The 15,863-nt window shown below is 40.4% G+C and overlaps 1 protein-coding gene across 1 annotated transcript; it reads right to left on the bottom strand.

Moving 5' to 3' along the window:
* Window positions 1-3,150: 3,150 nt before the first annotated feature.
* GPX7 (glutathione peroxidase 7) lies at window positions 3,151-12,116 on the bottom strand. Its single transcript, XM_041483165.1, has 3 exons — window positions 11,888-12,116; window positions 5,514-5,775; window positions 3,151-3,712 (listed from the first exon to the last, which is right to left on the bottom strand). Exons 1-3 carry the CDS (start codon window positions 12,092-12,094, stop codon window positions 3,549-3,551), a joined length of 633 nt encoding a protein of 210 aa, XP_041339099.1. The 5' UTR covers window positions 12,095-12,116; the 3' UTR covers window positions 3,151-3,548.
* Window positions 12,117-15,863: the final 3,747 nt, after the last annotated feature.

Here is a 15,863-nt window from a genome sequence, read left to right as displayed (position 1 = left end):
CTAGTGTATTTGGCTTTGTTCTCCTTATAATGCCAAAAAAAGGCCCTGTCTATTGCTTCATTCAATTGCTCTATTTCAAGGTAGCATATTCTGTTTCAAAACAGAACTTTTGTTGCATGTAGGTCTGATTCTTACATTCTTTATGAGACAAAGTTTCAAAATATCAAAAGCCTGCCTAATTTTAAACTTATATTCAGGCTTTAAAATTATTTCTTTTCCCTGTGGCATGTCAGAGGGTGCACATGGCTGCATACATTTGTGTTCAGGGGCTTAGTTTAAGTTTAAATCAACAGGCCAAGAGTTCACACCTTTAAATGTGCAAACTGTAGGAGATCAAGTCTTAGATGATCAAGGTAATTGTTCTCTATGCATCAATCTGCTCATCTGTTAATACACATTACTATTTTCTCTGCAAAGCAGATAAGTGGCAAGGAAAAATAGTCTCGTGCTATAAATTCAGAGCTGGTTTACAGTTTTCAGAACTTGCTGTAGGGAAGATCTCTGTCAGATTAAAACAGTGCTGGAATTCACAAGGCAAAAAAAGTAATTTCTGATCTCTGCATGCTCTCTTTATAGTCTCAACAGCCAAATCAACTCAGTGCAATTTGATTTGCATTTTTTCTGACCAGGGAGTCATGAAGTACTTACAGTGTCACCAGATATGTATTAATCTACAACTAAGAATATGTAGTTTTACTCCAGAACTTTGATTAAAAGGCCAAAGCATTTGTTCTACAAACTGATTTAGTGCAACAAAGTATGGAAACTATGCCATGCCAAATTTAATAATGAAAATATATCTGTTAACTGCAGAGAAAGTAGTTATGTGCTTAAAATCATGTGGCTGCTCAAATATGTTGTTTTTCAAGGCTTGCATATGTAATACTTACCTTAGTTCTCTTTAAATGGCCAAACATGTAAGAGCACCAATTCTGACAGCACCAGTCTGGAGTTACTCTTAGCACTCAGGCATCTGCTCAGACTTCAGACTGCAGAAATTCTTCACTCACACTAAAATAATAACACTAACAATTGCAGCCTCATTGTTCCTTGACAGAAGCCCTTTGAAAACCTTGTCAGGAAGAAATCTTTTTATCTCAACAAAAGCATAATGCTCAGGTTCCCCTGCTCTTAACTCCAGGATGCTTTAAAAAGAATCTAGTCTTGTCCAATTGCACTATTATTGACAAGTGAAAGGTTTTTTTTGTGCCTTGTAATGCTTTTAAAGGCAGCACAAACAATATTTGTCCATACAGGACAAAACCTTCCCAGCTGATCCTTGCCCTTATGTTTCTTTGGACTTGTAGAACTTGTCTAACAGAGAATAGAAGATTGTTTCTATGCAAATCCAGAGTTCTGTCTGAAGCTGGACAAACGAAATGGAAATAGAAACGGCTTAAACCATTTTTCATAGCCTGGTTTGGTCTCATCCAGGCTTTAGGTATAAAATAGAAACAAGCTTTCTAAGGAGAACATTTTAAGCCCTGCAGCACGTGCTAACAGTGTGCTGGACATTGCATTAGCATCAAAGGACAGAGAAAAGAGAAACAGTCTGTGGAGTAAAAAAGACCTCCTTTTCTAGGAGTTGGATTCTCTGTCCCTGCACAGTATCAGATGGGCCTGATTTTCCTTCCTTTGTGATATCCTTAGCAACCATTGTCTTAGAGTGACCCATGTAAGAATAGACTAAATGACTGAATCAGGCATAGAGTTCACTTCTCTCACCATCAGAGGAGGAAAATACAGATATTCACTGCCACAAGCATCAATTTCCTGCACTCTTAGGTAGCGGTTCAAGTGAGAAGTAGCTGATAGAGCTTGGAATGTACTCATTAGTATCAATGTTCAGACTTGAACATTTCCGTGCCCCTTTTATCCCAAAGATTATTTGGCTGCAAACTGTCTTTTCACTTTCTTCTCATTTCTTTTTTACTTGATTTCTCCTTTTACTTATGTTCTTCTATTTCTTCTTCCTTTTATCCCCTCTTCCCCCCCCTCTTTTTTTTTTCCACTAAAACTTAAAAAAAAAAAACTTGCTCTCAGCTTCTTTCAGCCAATTTGAGATTGTTTTGTGCAGTACAATCTCTGCCTTTCATGTTCTTCCTGCAAATCCTAAAGTCCCTGGAGCTCTTAGTTCCATGGAGAACAAGTCCAGTCAGTATTCTTCTTTTCCCTCTTGTCCCATGAGCCAGGTCATGCCATAATATTTGCCTCTGATTTCAACAAGAGCCTATTTGGACACTGAAGATTTCCAATGGCACTGAGGAGCTGGGAAAGTTTTTACCATGGTCAGGTCACTTAAGGCTTGTTTGTACACATGGGCCCTGACAACAGTATGGACAAACATTGTTTGTGCAACTTGAAAGCACCAGAAAGCACAAAAAAGGCTTTCACTTGTCAATAATACAGCAGTTGGACAAGGGTAGATTCTTCTTAAGGTATCCTGAGGTTAACAGGATGGGGACATTCGGTTTCTGTTGAGATAAAAAGAATTCTTCCTGACAGGATTTTCAAAGGCTTTCTGTCAAGGAACAATGAGGCTGCAAATGTTAGTGTTATTATTTTGGCATGAGCTAGGGACTTCTGAAGTCTGAGCAGATACCTGACTGCTACAGTTGAAAAAGGCTCCATTAAGCATTTGTAACACTAATGTGGTATTAAGCTATATAACATTATGCAAGAATTAAATATTTGAAAAATTATTTTCATGGAAAAATATTTTGGTTGTCTGATGTTTGTCTGTACATGCAGCAAAATTGGATAGTGTTACAAATTGAAAAATAAATTTAATGTCAGTTTTATGAGGGGAGAGTAATTCTAAGGGAAAATGCTAGTAAAAGAAAGAAATAACCATTTCATGTAGACTTTGGTCCTACAGATGTTCAAATGACTATTTAAATATCATCTGATAATCTAGGTGAAAAAATGCAGAAATTCATGTCATGGCTTCTGGAGAATTTTTACAGGGCCTGTGGCTTCATCCTTCTTTCATTTAAGCTTTATAGATGTGTTTTTCCCATGCCCTTCTAAACTTTCTATACAGATGAAATTAGTTATGTTTGGCTGTGGTAATTGGAACATGCAAATTCTGCCTGGTCTGAAGTTGTCTGGTTTGGCTCTCTTCTTAGCACATGCCTTAAGTCAATCATGCACGTTTTGCTGTTTATTTTATTCAGTTTAAAATCAAAATATAAGAACAGGTTTGCAGATATCAGGAAGATCCCAGCTAGGACATTCTCATTATTCTGATCTTTCTTCCTATATGAACTAACTTCCTTTAGTGTTACCAACTAATAATTGAATTGGGGAAGAAACAATTGCTGAAGGTTTCCTCTTTCCTAGAAAACTCAAACTGAATTTGGTCAGAGAAAAATATCATATTACTTTGGCCAAGTTAACTTGCTGGTTTCTACATTCTTAGATGGTGAATACAGATTCAACTGGTCATAATTTCCTTTCCCTATATCCTCTCTTTTGGAATGTGAAAAGACAAAGTCCAGCCCTAATTCTCAATTAAGATGCAATTGGTGTGCTGGGATTTTTGAAAGTCATAATTCATCTTTCTTCTTTAGGATGATTTTCCTTACAAGTTCTGTAACATGCGGCCTTATTTCTTCAACAGAGACAGTAGAGTCCCAGGCCTTTACTACTTTCCCATTGGGGCCCACCAGGTATTTCCAGAAGTTCCAGGTTGGTTCTTCTCCTGTAGAATCTACAGGGGAAAGAAAAAAAAAAAAAAACCCTTAAATATTAGAAAACCACATTAGCCAATTCCTGACATTTCTTCATGTCAATTTGATGATTAACCTCACAGAGGAAGAAGGACTGTAAAATTAAGAGGAAGTTCAGACTGAATAAGATTAATTTTCTGACAGACAGCTTTAACTAGACAGTAGTGCCTTGGAGACTAATGGAAACAGGGAAGCTTGAGCCAGGAGAAAGCACAATAATCGGTGTTGAAGTGTGTGAGGGCGTGTGTGTGGGGCTGTGCTATAGAGATATACATGATACAGTTGAACACTGATAGGAAAATGGAATTTGGCATGACAATATAGCTGTACCAGGACTGATTACTTGCTTATCTGGAATTTTCCCTCCAAAAGCACCCAGTACCATGTGCTTCGTAAGATTGTTTCAAGAAATGTGACATGAAGAAATAACAAAGTAATTGTTCCAAGTTTCCACCTAATTCTCATCTACTACAGTTTTCCCCTTCCTGATCACATACCCTTTTACACGAGTCACACTCTTACCCTTTACTCTCCTGCTATGTGGCTAAGAAAATTTCCAGGACTTTCAAATAGACCAGGAACCTCATCAGCACAAGTACAGATGCTACAGAAAATTAGCATCTTTTTTTCCACTGATTATACACTGGGCAAACCTCTTAAGGAATCAGAAGTTATTTCAATGTATCATCAAGACCCAGCCAGACCCACACTTTTAACTGTTGTCTTTGTGCTGAATAAAGACAGCCTCCAGCAGCCTCCCCCTGCAGGCAGGCAAGCAGGGAAACACAAGTTTTGCAAGTTTCCTGGGACATGTCTGCAGGAACAACTCTCCTTGGCAAAATAGGCATGGAAGAATGTGAAAAGGATTACAGGGAAATTTGGCTAGCAGAGTGATCCATTTCAGACACCTGGAAGGAGGTGAGCTTGGGGTAGTCAAAAATAATATCCACACTCTTTTAAATTCAGTGGGATTTGGGAGAACACTGTGGTGCTGGAGAGAAGCAGCAGGGATATGGTCCTTGCAGAATGCAGCTCAAGTGATATTGTGTCACACTGAGCTTTACTGTATTTCATTGCTGAAAGACATTTCCTTCACATTGGATTAAGACTGACATTTTAATATAGCATTTAAATGGTATTTAGAGCATTTGTTCAGTACAAGAAAAGCACCCTGCCTTGCTGGCTGGTAAGAACCAGCAAAACCTCTTCAGGTGTCAGTGCTGGCTCTAAAGCAGATTGGAACTGGAGGAACTAACTGCACAGTATGGCTGTTCCAGCTTTTGGGGAGGAATGAGGAAGGGAATATTCAAGGACATTGTCTAGTGCTTGGTTTCACTTTTTGATTGTTGAAGTAAATTATGAGGTGCTTCACTTCCACTTATCCTACAGCCCTAGAGATGAATGTTATAAATCAAATCTGCAGCACTCATGTCACAGGAGGAGCACTTAGGAGGCTGCAAAGTGGAAAAAGGAAGGTCAGGGTATTGTATGCCTAGAGGACAGTATTTCAAGGCCTGTATTCCATGTAGAGGTTTATTGGACCAGCTTTTACAGGACATCTGCTATTGATGTGTGTTCATCTCTGGAAATCTTTTTAGAAGGGAAGACAAAGGTGACAGAGAGAAATCCTGCCTTGTGCAGGAGGAGGGACTACATGACTTCTGACCTCTTCGAGCCTGACAACTCTGTGAGCACAATCACCTCTTGCTTCTTTGGATGGTATTTTGTGTCAGAGGACTTCTTTGCAGGAGAAACAGCCCTCCGGAATTCCAGGTTACTCACCAATTAAGTACTTGAAGGCAGGAATTGCACCAGCTCCACTGACTGTGATTTTGCTGAACATGGGGAAGGAGGCACCATAAGTCTTTCGTGCAAAGCTCTCAATTTCTTTGTTGGTGTCTGGTTCCTGCTGCCCAAACTGATTGCAGGGGAATGCCAGCACATTGAAATGGTATGGGCCCAGGTCTCTCTGCAGCTGCTGTAAGGCCTTGTAGTGGCTGTCTGTGTACCCACACTCACTTGCAACGTTGACAACTAGAGACACCTGAAGAACAAGAGAGCACATTTAAAAATGTGATGGACATAGTCAGTTTTCTAACAGGTAGGCTGGAATGCAGAATACTTAAAAAAAAAAAAAAAAAGAAAAAAAAAGGTGTGTCTAGGGAACTGTGACTGAACACATATTTGAAACTACATTGAGTTCTGTTCACAAAAGGAAGATTTAATATTTCTTTTTTGTATTCCTCATTGGCAACATTAAGATAATCAACCGACTGCTAAGCAGTCTTAATCTTCAGTTTACTGAGAATCTGTGTTTTTCCATTCTGCCTTTTGGACAGTTTCTCAGCATAAAAAGAAGTGACTATCCAGCTAAGATGTACCAAGTTGCATGAAAGAAACTTGCAAATCAATGTATTTTTGGTTGTTTATTTATCTGTTGTGAAGCATCTGCTCTGCAGCATGTTTTCTTGCTCAAAATTAAGTGCCCTTGCAGAAGTGTCTGATCCATTTATCATTGCTAGTGTAGAGGTCTTGACTTGGAAGTTAATAAAAGCAATTACAGGATTTGGGGTTGGTCTGTGTAGTGTGAGCTGTAAAATTTCCCAGCACTCCTAGAGTAAATCTACTCAGTTGTAACAAAATGACAACAGTTTTTGCACAAAGTTTTATTGCCTCAATTAGAGATTCCAAGAAGTGAAGGCTGCCCACTATCCTTTGAGATCATTCCTGCAGTGGACCATGTTCAATGCTGTGTGTGTTGTGTCAGTCAGATATGGGCACCAGGCACGTGGCTGCCAGCACAGACCCACCTGGGAGGGAGCTGTCACAGACAGGTGAGCACTGCAGGACCAGCAGAATTTGTTTGGGATATTGAGTGACCCAAGTCTGAACTAACACATATTACAGTTTCTCAAAGCCTTGAAGAATTTTTCATTGGTTTTTGAGATAATTTTAGCCTTAAGTAACTTTTAGAATTTTAGACTTATAGTTTTGTTATTCTCACGAATTTTGTGTGAGCTGCCACTCATTCTACATAAATTGAGTCCATTCTAATACTTTCATACAAAAGTATTTAAGGTAATAGGATGTGTGAAATAAAATTTAGTAAAAAATAAATGGCTACATGTGCATAGTGTTTTTAAAGCCAGGAAACAAACTGGCATAAAAAGGTACATATCTGGGTAATATATGGGATCTTATGATGAGATGTGTAGAAGGGGTAGGAATGAATGAAGAAAAAGCTAAGGTGATGTTGGTATTTGTAATTTCTTACATTAAACATTAACAGTTTGTGTATTTTCTACTTTGTATAACTGTATGGCTTTCATAGAATCATACAATATCCTGACTTGGAAGGACCCATGAGGATCATTGAAGTCCAGCTACCGAATTTAAAGTGGATTTGGAGTGGCACTGTTTTCCCTGGAGGACAGGTAATCTTTCAAAGCACAAGTTGGTGCAATCTTCTTTGTGGTGGAGTGTGTCAACAGCATACAATCTAAACAACCCCTGTACAGCTGTATATGAACTATGACCTGCAGCCATCTCACCTCCAAATCATCACTTTCATTCACACAACACTTATAAGCTCTGAAATTTTAAATTCAGTCTCCTAAAACATCTGAAGTTATGGCATATCATTAGATTTTTTTTTTCAGAGAAGAGGTAATAATTTTATGATGAATTCCTGTTGCAGACTCTCAGCATTTGAAACAGAATTTGTATGTCTGACATAAAAAATAACTATTGGCAGTTCTGTTTTTTTCAATAAATCTGGTTTATCAAGCATAGTGATAACAGTAGTTTAGTATGAAGTAAAGATAAATTGTATCACTAAGAATTGAAGCCACATGTAATTCTTCCACATGAAATTTTAGAAGCTTTTTTAATTATAGTTTAAGCCTTGGAATTTTCATGATGCAGAAGTATTCATGCACCTTACTGAATTCACCTCTATTGGTAACTGCTCTCAAATAGAATAGTAATGTAAGAATTTGTCATTGGAGGTTTAGGGAAAAGAAAGTTGTGTAGGCATTGTGATCATTTTAAAACAGATATGAAGGATGAATTGCTAGTGAAAACAATTAAGCTTTTATAACTTTTACTTGATTTTAAGTAAAAAGAGGGCTTGAAAGAATTCACTCAAAAAGAAACAACTATTTTAATTTACAGCTGTTTAAAACCAGTGGTTTCTTGGCATGGTGGTTAAAGGCTTGAGAGCTAACAGTGACAACAGTGCAAACTTCCAAACATATTCCCCCAAAACAAATGGAAACTACATTCAGATTTCTTGGGATGGCAGACACATTATGCTTCTCTTTTTTCCTTAGAAAAATGCATTTGCTGTAACTGAATTCTCCATTACTGAACTCCATAATTTAATAGTGCAAACCTCTTAAAAGTATAACTAACATACATAATGAAAACCTCTGTGATCTATTAGTATTTCTCAATGAATGTTTAAAATTATTCTTTAAAAATCTTTCCGAAGTTATCTTCCAGATGTCTGGTATTAGAAGTGATTTCATGTGGTGATTTTTTTTTGTCTGCATTTTATTTTTAATAAATAACAGTCACTCTTTTTGATCTCATGTAGAGGCTGTACTTTGACTTCTTACAACTATTAATGATTTAAATTAAGTTCAATATGCCTGACTTTGGGCTCTGAGAGCACAAGTCAAGCACACCACCTAGTGTACAGTGCAAACAGTTCAATGGACCTCATAAAAATTATTTCTTTTCAGCTAAATTCTTTATCAGCTGTTGTCTCACCTCTTAAAACTATCATTCCCTTTGCTTAGAAAGCCCATGCATTCTACTAGTGAACTCATTTAACACTGCATATACCCTTCTTGCTCTTCTTAATGTTCACACCAGAGTGCCTCCTTTAGGGAAAAATCCTGGGACACATTTAGGAATCTGTCTCAGCTTCAAGTAACCCTTTGTGGATCTGTCAGCAGAGACAACAGGCACTTGGGTTTTTAGACCCAGAAATTCTTAATTGGCTCCACATGACTATGGAAGAACCAGCCACAAGTGTCAAATGGCACCAACTCACTGAGCTGTCACCTTCATGGAACAAATAGCAATACTTGTGTGGTAATTCAGTGGCTGTGCATTTATCCTAATCCAGGAACGCCACAGTCTCGGATTGCAGCGGGCCCAGGTCCAAAGTCCCTAGCAGTACTTTCAATAATAATATTTACTTAAAAATAATACTTCAATTGTTATAGTGCCTAATGCTTTTCCATGATTATAGTACCTATGGTTCAAGATTTCCAAAGGCACTGCACTGACCCTGCTTAATTCCACCCCAGCACACTGGACTTAGCTGGGTGGTAGATTGGTACCACTACATCAAGATAGGCACAAACACAGCAGGGAACAGTTGATGTCTGGGAGCTCTGACTCCCAAATAGATGCTATTTTTGGTAAGAATACCACCTCTTACAGGATATCTGATACAGATCACATAATAAAAGATAAGATTATTGAATTAGATTAGATAGAAAACTAATCTTGTTTGGATCCTCTTGATTCTTGTGCAACCATAACCGCTGTCCTTTATTTTTAATGTAGATGAGTGATGGGTCAACATTTTATGGTAGCGTGGAAAAACCACAGAAGGATGATCTCCACAACACAGTGAACCAGAGAGTTTTTGGATCTATTGCAGTTGTGGAACTCTTTCTCAGTGGTAATAGTCCTCCCTTTATTTACTGTATAACAGAGGGTAATTGTGGTTCCTATCAAGATACACTCAAATGGAAAGAGAATTAATATCAATCAGTCTTTTTTTTTTTCTTACTATGAAAAAATGGTTTTGATGATCTGAATAGACATAAGTTTATATTAATAATGATTTATTGAAGAATGATCCTGTTGGTCATGAATTGCACTGATTGTTGATGTTAGCATGGCTCTTGTGGTTTTAGAATTAGCAGACTTTATTAATTTTTTAGAGTCTGGAAGCCCTTGGATTTTTTCAATTCCTAGTAAGTTTCTTGACTACCAATTAAGTAGTTATTTAAATAAATTAGCTGAGTGACTAAATTGAAAAAAATGTCTTCTCTACATCTGCCAGAAAGCTTAAGGCTGGTAAAAGCTGGTTTAGCAATTAGCAGACTATTGTTCCAGGAGCTAACTAGTGACTCACTTTCCTTAAAACACCCCCAGCACACACGTACTTTAATAATATTTTCTTTCTTTTAATAGCTTTAAAATATTATGATAAACCTATGCCTTAACATTACTTATCTAACGGCCAATTTAAGCAAGTTTATTTTAAGAAATAAATGGGAGTTTTAATTAACCTTTTTCTATCTTGATACTGAGTTCTGGCAACGTAATGACAGAAAGGGATGTGTTTTATTACTGTAATTTTCTTTAAAATTGTCCACATACATTATCAAAGAGCAGGTAGCCTGAACATTAATAGGATCTCTGAATGCAAATCTATCTTTTATTCCACACAGAAGCCGAATGTCACTTTTTTTGGAATAAAATATTCCATGTGGCCTAGCAGAGATCAAAGAATACCATTCATCAATGGTATTATCTTTCCCAGATGCAGCTCTAGAGCTCCCTTTATGAAACCAGCCATGCCTCGAGGGTGGCCTGGAACCACAGCCCTGGGAAACAGCACACAACCTGAACCTTCCTGTTCCTGAGATTCCAGAGGGGGTGAACACCCCCAGCTCCCTGCAGAGTGGCTGTAAGGAATTCTTCCAAGTTCCCCCTTAACTCCTTTCCATGTTGATTCTGGCCCTGAGATACAGAAGCTGCAGGTTGTATTTGCTTATCCAGATTAGCAGATGACATGCAGACAAAACATGCCCTATTAACAGGATATATTGACAGAGCCTTTGGAAGGAGCTCATTTAAAAAGCACAGATATTGCTTAATATTAAACAGCTTCCATGTTTTTCTCCAGCATAGATATTTGAGTGGGCATGGGACCAGTTCTGCTGTATCTCAGTTGTGAATGGAGGGGGATGAGGACTTTGACCAGATAGAATTTAGGCCTCTCATTCGGTCCAAATCCACCAGTATCCACTTCTGCTGAGCTCAAGAAAATGTGCATCTCCCTATATAGGAACAGCTTCTCTGTCTTCCTGCCAATGTTTTAGTTACCTGCTGCTCTGGGCCAGTGAGCTCAGACATCTGAGGAGGGGGAAAAGGAAGGTGTAAATACGAAGCTGCAGAAAAAGGGTGAAAATGAGAAGTGATGCTGCCTTTTTGGGCAGCAGTGAAAATATTGGACTGCCTGACTGTATCACAGATGTGTCATTTGTGGGATTTATGTTGATTTTAGCTTCTATAATTTGTGAAAGGGGCTATAAGAGGTTATAGTATTAAGTATAATAAATGTGCTAAGTTCTCTTTTCATTTTTCCATAGGTACCGACAATCTTTACTAGAAGATCAAACCGCTAATAAAATAAAGTGAAATAAAATGAGATTATAGTCAGGGACATTTTTTTAAAATAATATGGAAAACTCTGCCTAAAAATACTTAATGTAAGATGTAAATACAATTTAGAAGACATCGTAAAAGCATATGTGCTTTTATCTACCTGCCCTTCTTCATATTGTCACACTAAAAAGCGAGGTAAGAATTTGCATGATGTTGTTACAATTTCATATACACCGATACTTTGTAATGTAATGTCTCATGCTTTTTCTAACTGCGGTGAAATCTAACTCCATTCGCCACTGATCAAATCCCTTTTTTTTAATGCGGATCATTAAAAAGGAACAGGATTTGAGTAAGAATAACACACAAGAAGTCATGCAGTTAAAAGGCAGAAATAAACTCCAAGAGTAAGCTACACAAAGACACAAACTTCCTGAGCTTCCAACGGAATAGGCAGAATCCAGAGCAATCGGCAGGAGGGCAGCATTCCCTGCCTGCCACGTCTACAGGCGGCCGCAGCAGCAGAAGACGCGGACACACACGGGGGTTAGGCTGCAAACGCTTTATTGAAGAGGAGCCGGTGTTAGCCACACGAGCTCACGAAGGGCAGAGGCAGAGCGAGCAGCCCAGGGGCACACGCGTGTGCACCGAGGCTCCGAGCACTCTGCTCGCTCCGCCGACATGCAAGGGCTGCCCGACAGCGAGCCCAGGCGGGAGCCGCCCCTCCCCGCCGCACTTACCGAGCCCCTGTACTTCTCCAGAGACACAAGCTTGCCCCTGATGTTTACAACTTTGAAAGTGTAAAAATCAGGCTCCTTCTGCCGCGTAGCGGAAAAGGCTAAGAGCAGGAGCGCTGCAATTGCGAGGAGCATGGCTAGAGGGATGAGGAGGACTTTGGGGAAGGAGGAGGCAGGCTGGTGCTCCACACTGCCCTCCGGGTCCAGCATGCTGCACGGCCGCCGCGCTCTGCCCGGCCCCGGCCCGGCCGCGCTGCCGCAAACGCCTCGCTGCTGCAAACGGGCCTTTTGCGGCAGCCGGCAGCGCTGCCCGCTCCGCGCCCGCCGGGATGGCTCCTGAGGGTGCACACGCTGGAAAACGGAGAGTTCCGTGGTGGAAGCGCTGCGCTGAATGGTTATGGGTTTAAAGCGCTGGCTGGCTCGGTCTGTGGGATGCTAGACTCGAAGAATATTCTGGGTTGCAAGGCGCCCACAAGGATCACCGAGTCCAAATCTTAGGTGAATAGCCCATACAGGTATCAAAACGAGATCCTGTTTAACTACATCGTTGTGATTTTTGATGGATTTGCAAAGGCCCTTTTTTTGTGTACTAACTATAGCATATAGTGACTACGGTGTAATGTCAAAGGACAGCAGTGGCTTGGTTGCTACTGGTTACTGAGGCGACAGCTCCGAACCAGTCACAGCACACAGTCAGCAAAACCAAACCACCAACACGCCACATAAAACAGCCCCACCAGCCAGGCTGCAGGAAATGCAGCTCTGCATGCACCTGGCTGGTGAGAAGTGAGTGGCCAGACCACCGATCTCACTGTGTGAGATGGGAGAAACCACGCTGCCGGAGGGCTTTCAAGCAGGAGAGAGCCATAAAGCACCAGGAACTGAGTTTGGTATCGAAGCGTTCAGACGTTCAGAGCCAAACACTGCCTCAGCGCACTGATGTCATTCTTGGGTTGTTTGCAAAAAAAAAAAAAAAAAAAAGCTATTTGTACAGTTTGCTACTCTGCCCGCTGGAAGAAAAGGATTTGTACTTACAAAGTAACAACAATAGAAAGCTTTTGATGGTCATTGATTTCTTCTTGGACCAAGAAACCGGTCAGCCATGGACGGCTATGATTCTGATAGTTCTTGGCAAAGAAAAGGAAAATGCAGTGATTTACAGAAAACAATTAAGAGTGGCTCCAAGGCATATTGGAAATTTATATTTTGAAGAGAAAAATACATTTTGTAATCTCACTTTGTTTTTTTTTTTTTTTTTTTTTTTTTTTTAAAAAACGGAATTTTGGGGAAATTTTTAAATTTCAAGGCATATTGGAAATTTATCTTTTGAAGAGAAAAATACGTTTTATAATTTCACTTTGTTTTGTTTTTTTTTTTTTAAAAACAACGGAATTTTGGTAGATCTTTGACATTTTGATTAAATTTGCTTAGGTAATTCAAGCATGACTAGCATTACTGTAAGGGAAGAAGCCTTATATAGCTAGTTGAAAAATATATTTGCAGTTTTTAAACATTTCAGATTTTTCACAATTTTTGTGAATTTCAGTTTAAGCAGACACTCAACATCAAGAAATAATGTAATATGCTACAAAAATATATAGATGGATAGATGGAAAATCTTCTGCCATATATTCCACAGGAAAGATACACTGTGATGACAATGTGAATTTCTTTGCAGATAAATGGTATTTTCCTGGATACTTTCCTGGCTGTAGTATTGACCAAGATGACAGTCAAGTATGATTTCCTCAATTTATAAGTAAATTATCTGAAAAGCTTTAGAGTTTCTTCAGACACATCTGGAGAAAGAGAACAGGGCTTTATTATGGTATATCAATTTTAAAAGATTTTTAAAACCTCATAAATTCTAAAAATAATATTTTAAAAATTGATGATCAGCATAAATTTTTTTGGTCAGAAAATTAAAAACAAATCTACAATACACACTTATATTTTTGAGCAATAATATTTTAATTGCTTGGGTATAGGACTAAAAATGAGGCATCATACTGCAATGTAAGAAGCAAGTTTTGCTCTAGAAAGGACTTCATAAAATCTACTTCCTACAGCTTAATGATTATCATCTCTGATTTCTAGATAAAATTAAGTAGCTTTCAGAGTCATATTTTCTTCTACAAGTTGAGCCCAGAATCTGAAAGTTTTTGATCACTGGCACTGAATTGGGAATTCTTTAAATAATGGCCTGCTGGCAGTAGAACTCTGCTTCCTCTTTTAGTGCCATGTTTCTATATTGCTCCCTGCAATAAAATATCTTTAACATCAGCAAAGAAGGAGGCATTGTTCCTGAACACAGAGAAAGAGACCATGTCAAAGACTGTTGGCTTTATACTGGTGCAAGTTTTCCGAGCCAAACTGCAGTATCAGTTTATATGAAAGTATATCCAACTATTTGAAGGAAATATGCCAGTCAGGTTTGCAAACTGGCGTGTGTTTGCTCACTAGCATGTCTCAATGTTGATCTAGGAGGACTGTATCCAGCAGCAAGTATAATCTAGCTACTTCTGCAATTTACTCTTTGGCCTACTAAACCTAATAGAAATCTCTGTCAAATAAATGGGAATAGGCTGGAACCACCAGCCAGTTAACCTCAGTTGTCCCCAGGGCAGCACTGCTGCTTCTGTTGCTGCTGCCCTGGACTGGCCCACGTACCTAAAGGTGAATGCTATGAGCAATACCCTGAGCTACTAAGTCATAATTTTGTTAAGTGTGAACTTCAAGTGAACCAAAAAAAAAAAAAAAAATTACAGGTTGCCTCTAAGGATTGTGCTGACTTCACAATACATTCAGAAGTATGTCTTGTCAGTATTTACAGAATCCTGTATTACAGATTTTGCAACTTTTGTTTGCCTACACAGATTCCCTGAGGTAGTGTTTCTAGCACTACTATTCATATTACTTTTAATAGTTTCCTTTGAACCCCTTTCGTAGTTCAACACTGATCTTTTAGTGCCTTGTTTTCCTGGAAAGGCCTCCTTAGCCTGCGCTAGGAAGTGCCAACAACACGACATTTCACTGCCAAAATGGGGTAGTACTGGATCACAGAGGGATTTGCTTCAGACAAGCACTTGCCAGTGCCTTTAGGTCACCGTCCAGCACTGCCAAGAGCCGGCAGGCTGGCTCTTCTCCCCCGAGACCTGTGGATCTGCCAGCAGACACGCTGGCCAAGCCACTGTCCCTGGCTGCTGCCGGGGCCAGCTCCATAGCCAAGGTCAGGGAGCCTGGAGTCGTTTCCCCAGATCCCCGGAGCACAGCCACCCCTCTCCACCGAGCACAGGAGGAGGGGGAGAAGCCCTGGGGAAGCGGGGAACAAGCGAGCCCCAACCTGCTCCACAGGGCGCGGGTGCCTCATGGCTCTCCTGACAGGAGGGGGCAGTGAGGAAGGGCCGGCCCCTTCTGCCGTGCCTGCAGGGAGAGGGCATGAGGAAATGGTTCTACGCTGAGACAGGGCAGGTTCAGATTAGATACTAAGAAAAAAATTGTTCCCCGCTAGGGTGGTCAGGCACTGAACAGGTTGCCCTATGGAGTCACCATCCATAGAGGCGTTTGGGAGGCGTCTGGAGCTGGCGCCGGCTGCTGTGGTTTTAGTGGCTGTGGGATACTGTGGCAGTGCGGGGTGCATGGTTGGACTGGGGGATCTTAAAGGTCTCTTCCCATCTTGCTGATTCTATGCGTAAGAATAGAATCAAGGGGAAAAACTAGGATGGCTGTTGGGGGGTAGTTAAGAAAAAAAAATATGCTGCTTATTCCCTCATCCCCGCTTGCCGCTGTGGCACTGGGGGAGGGAGGCCCTGAACGCCGGGGGAGACGGGGACGGGCGCGCATCGCCCCCTCAGCAAGGGGGAGGTTCTGAGGCACAGCGGGCTCCCCGGCAGGGCCGGGGCGGTGCGGGCACCCTGCCCGGCTCGGTCCCCGCCGCCGCCGCCCCGCAGCGCCGCCGCCCTCGGGGCGCTCCCGCCCG

The sequence above is a fragment of the Pyrgilauda ruficollis genome, unplaced genomic scaffold, assembly GCF_017590135.1.
Source record: "Pyrgilauda ruficollis isolate IOZ18807 unplaced genomic scaffold, ASM1759013v1 scaffold6, whole genome shotgun sequence".
NCBI lineage: Eukaryota > Metazoa > Chordata > Aves > Passeriformes > Passeridae > Pyrgilauda > Pyrgilauda ruficollis.
Note: the sequence above shows the minus strand (reverse complement) of the source record. Positions and strands in the feature narration are given on the sequence as shown.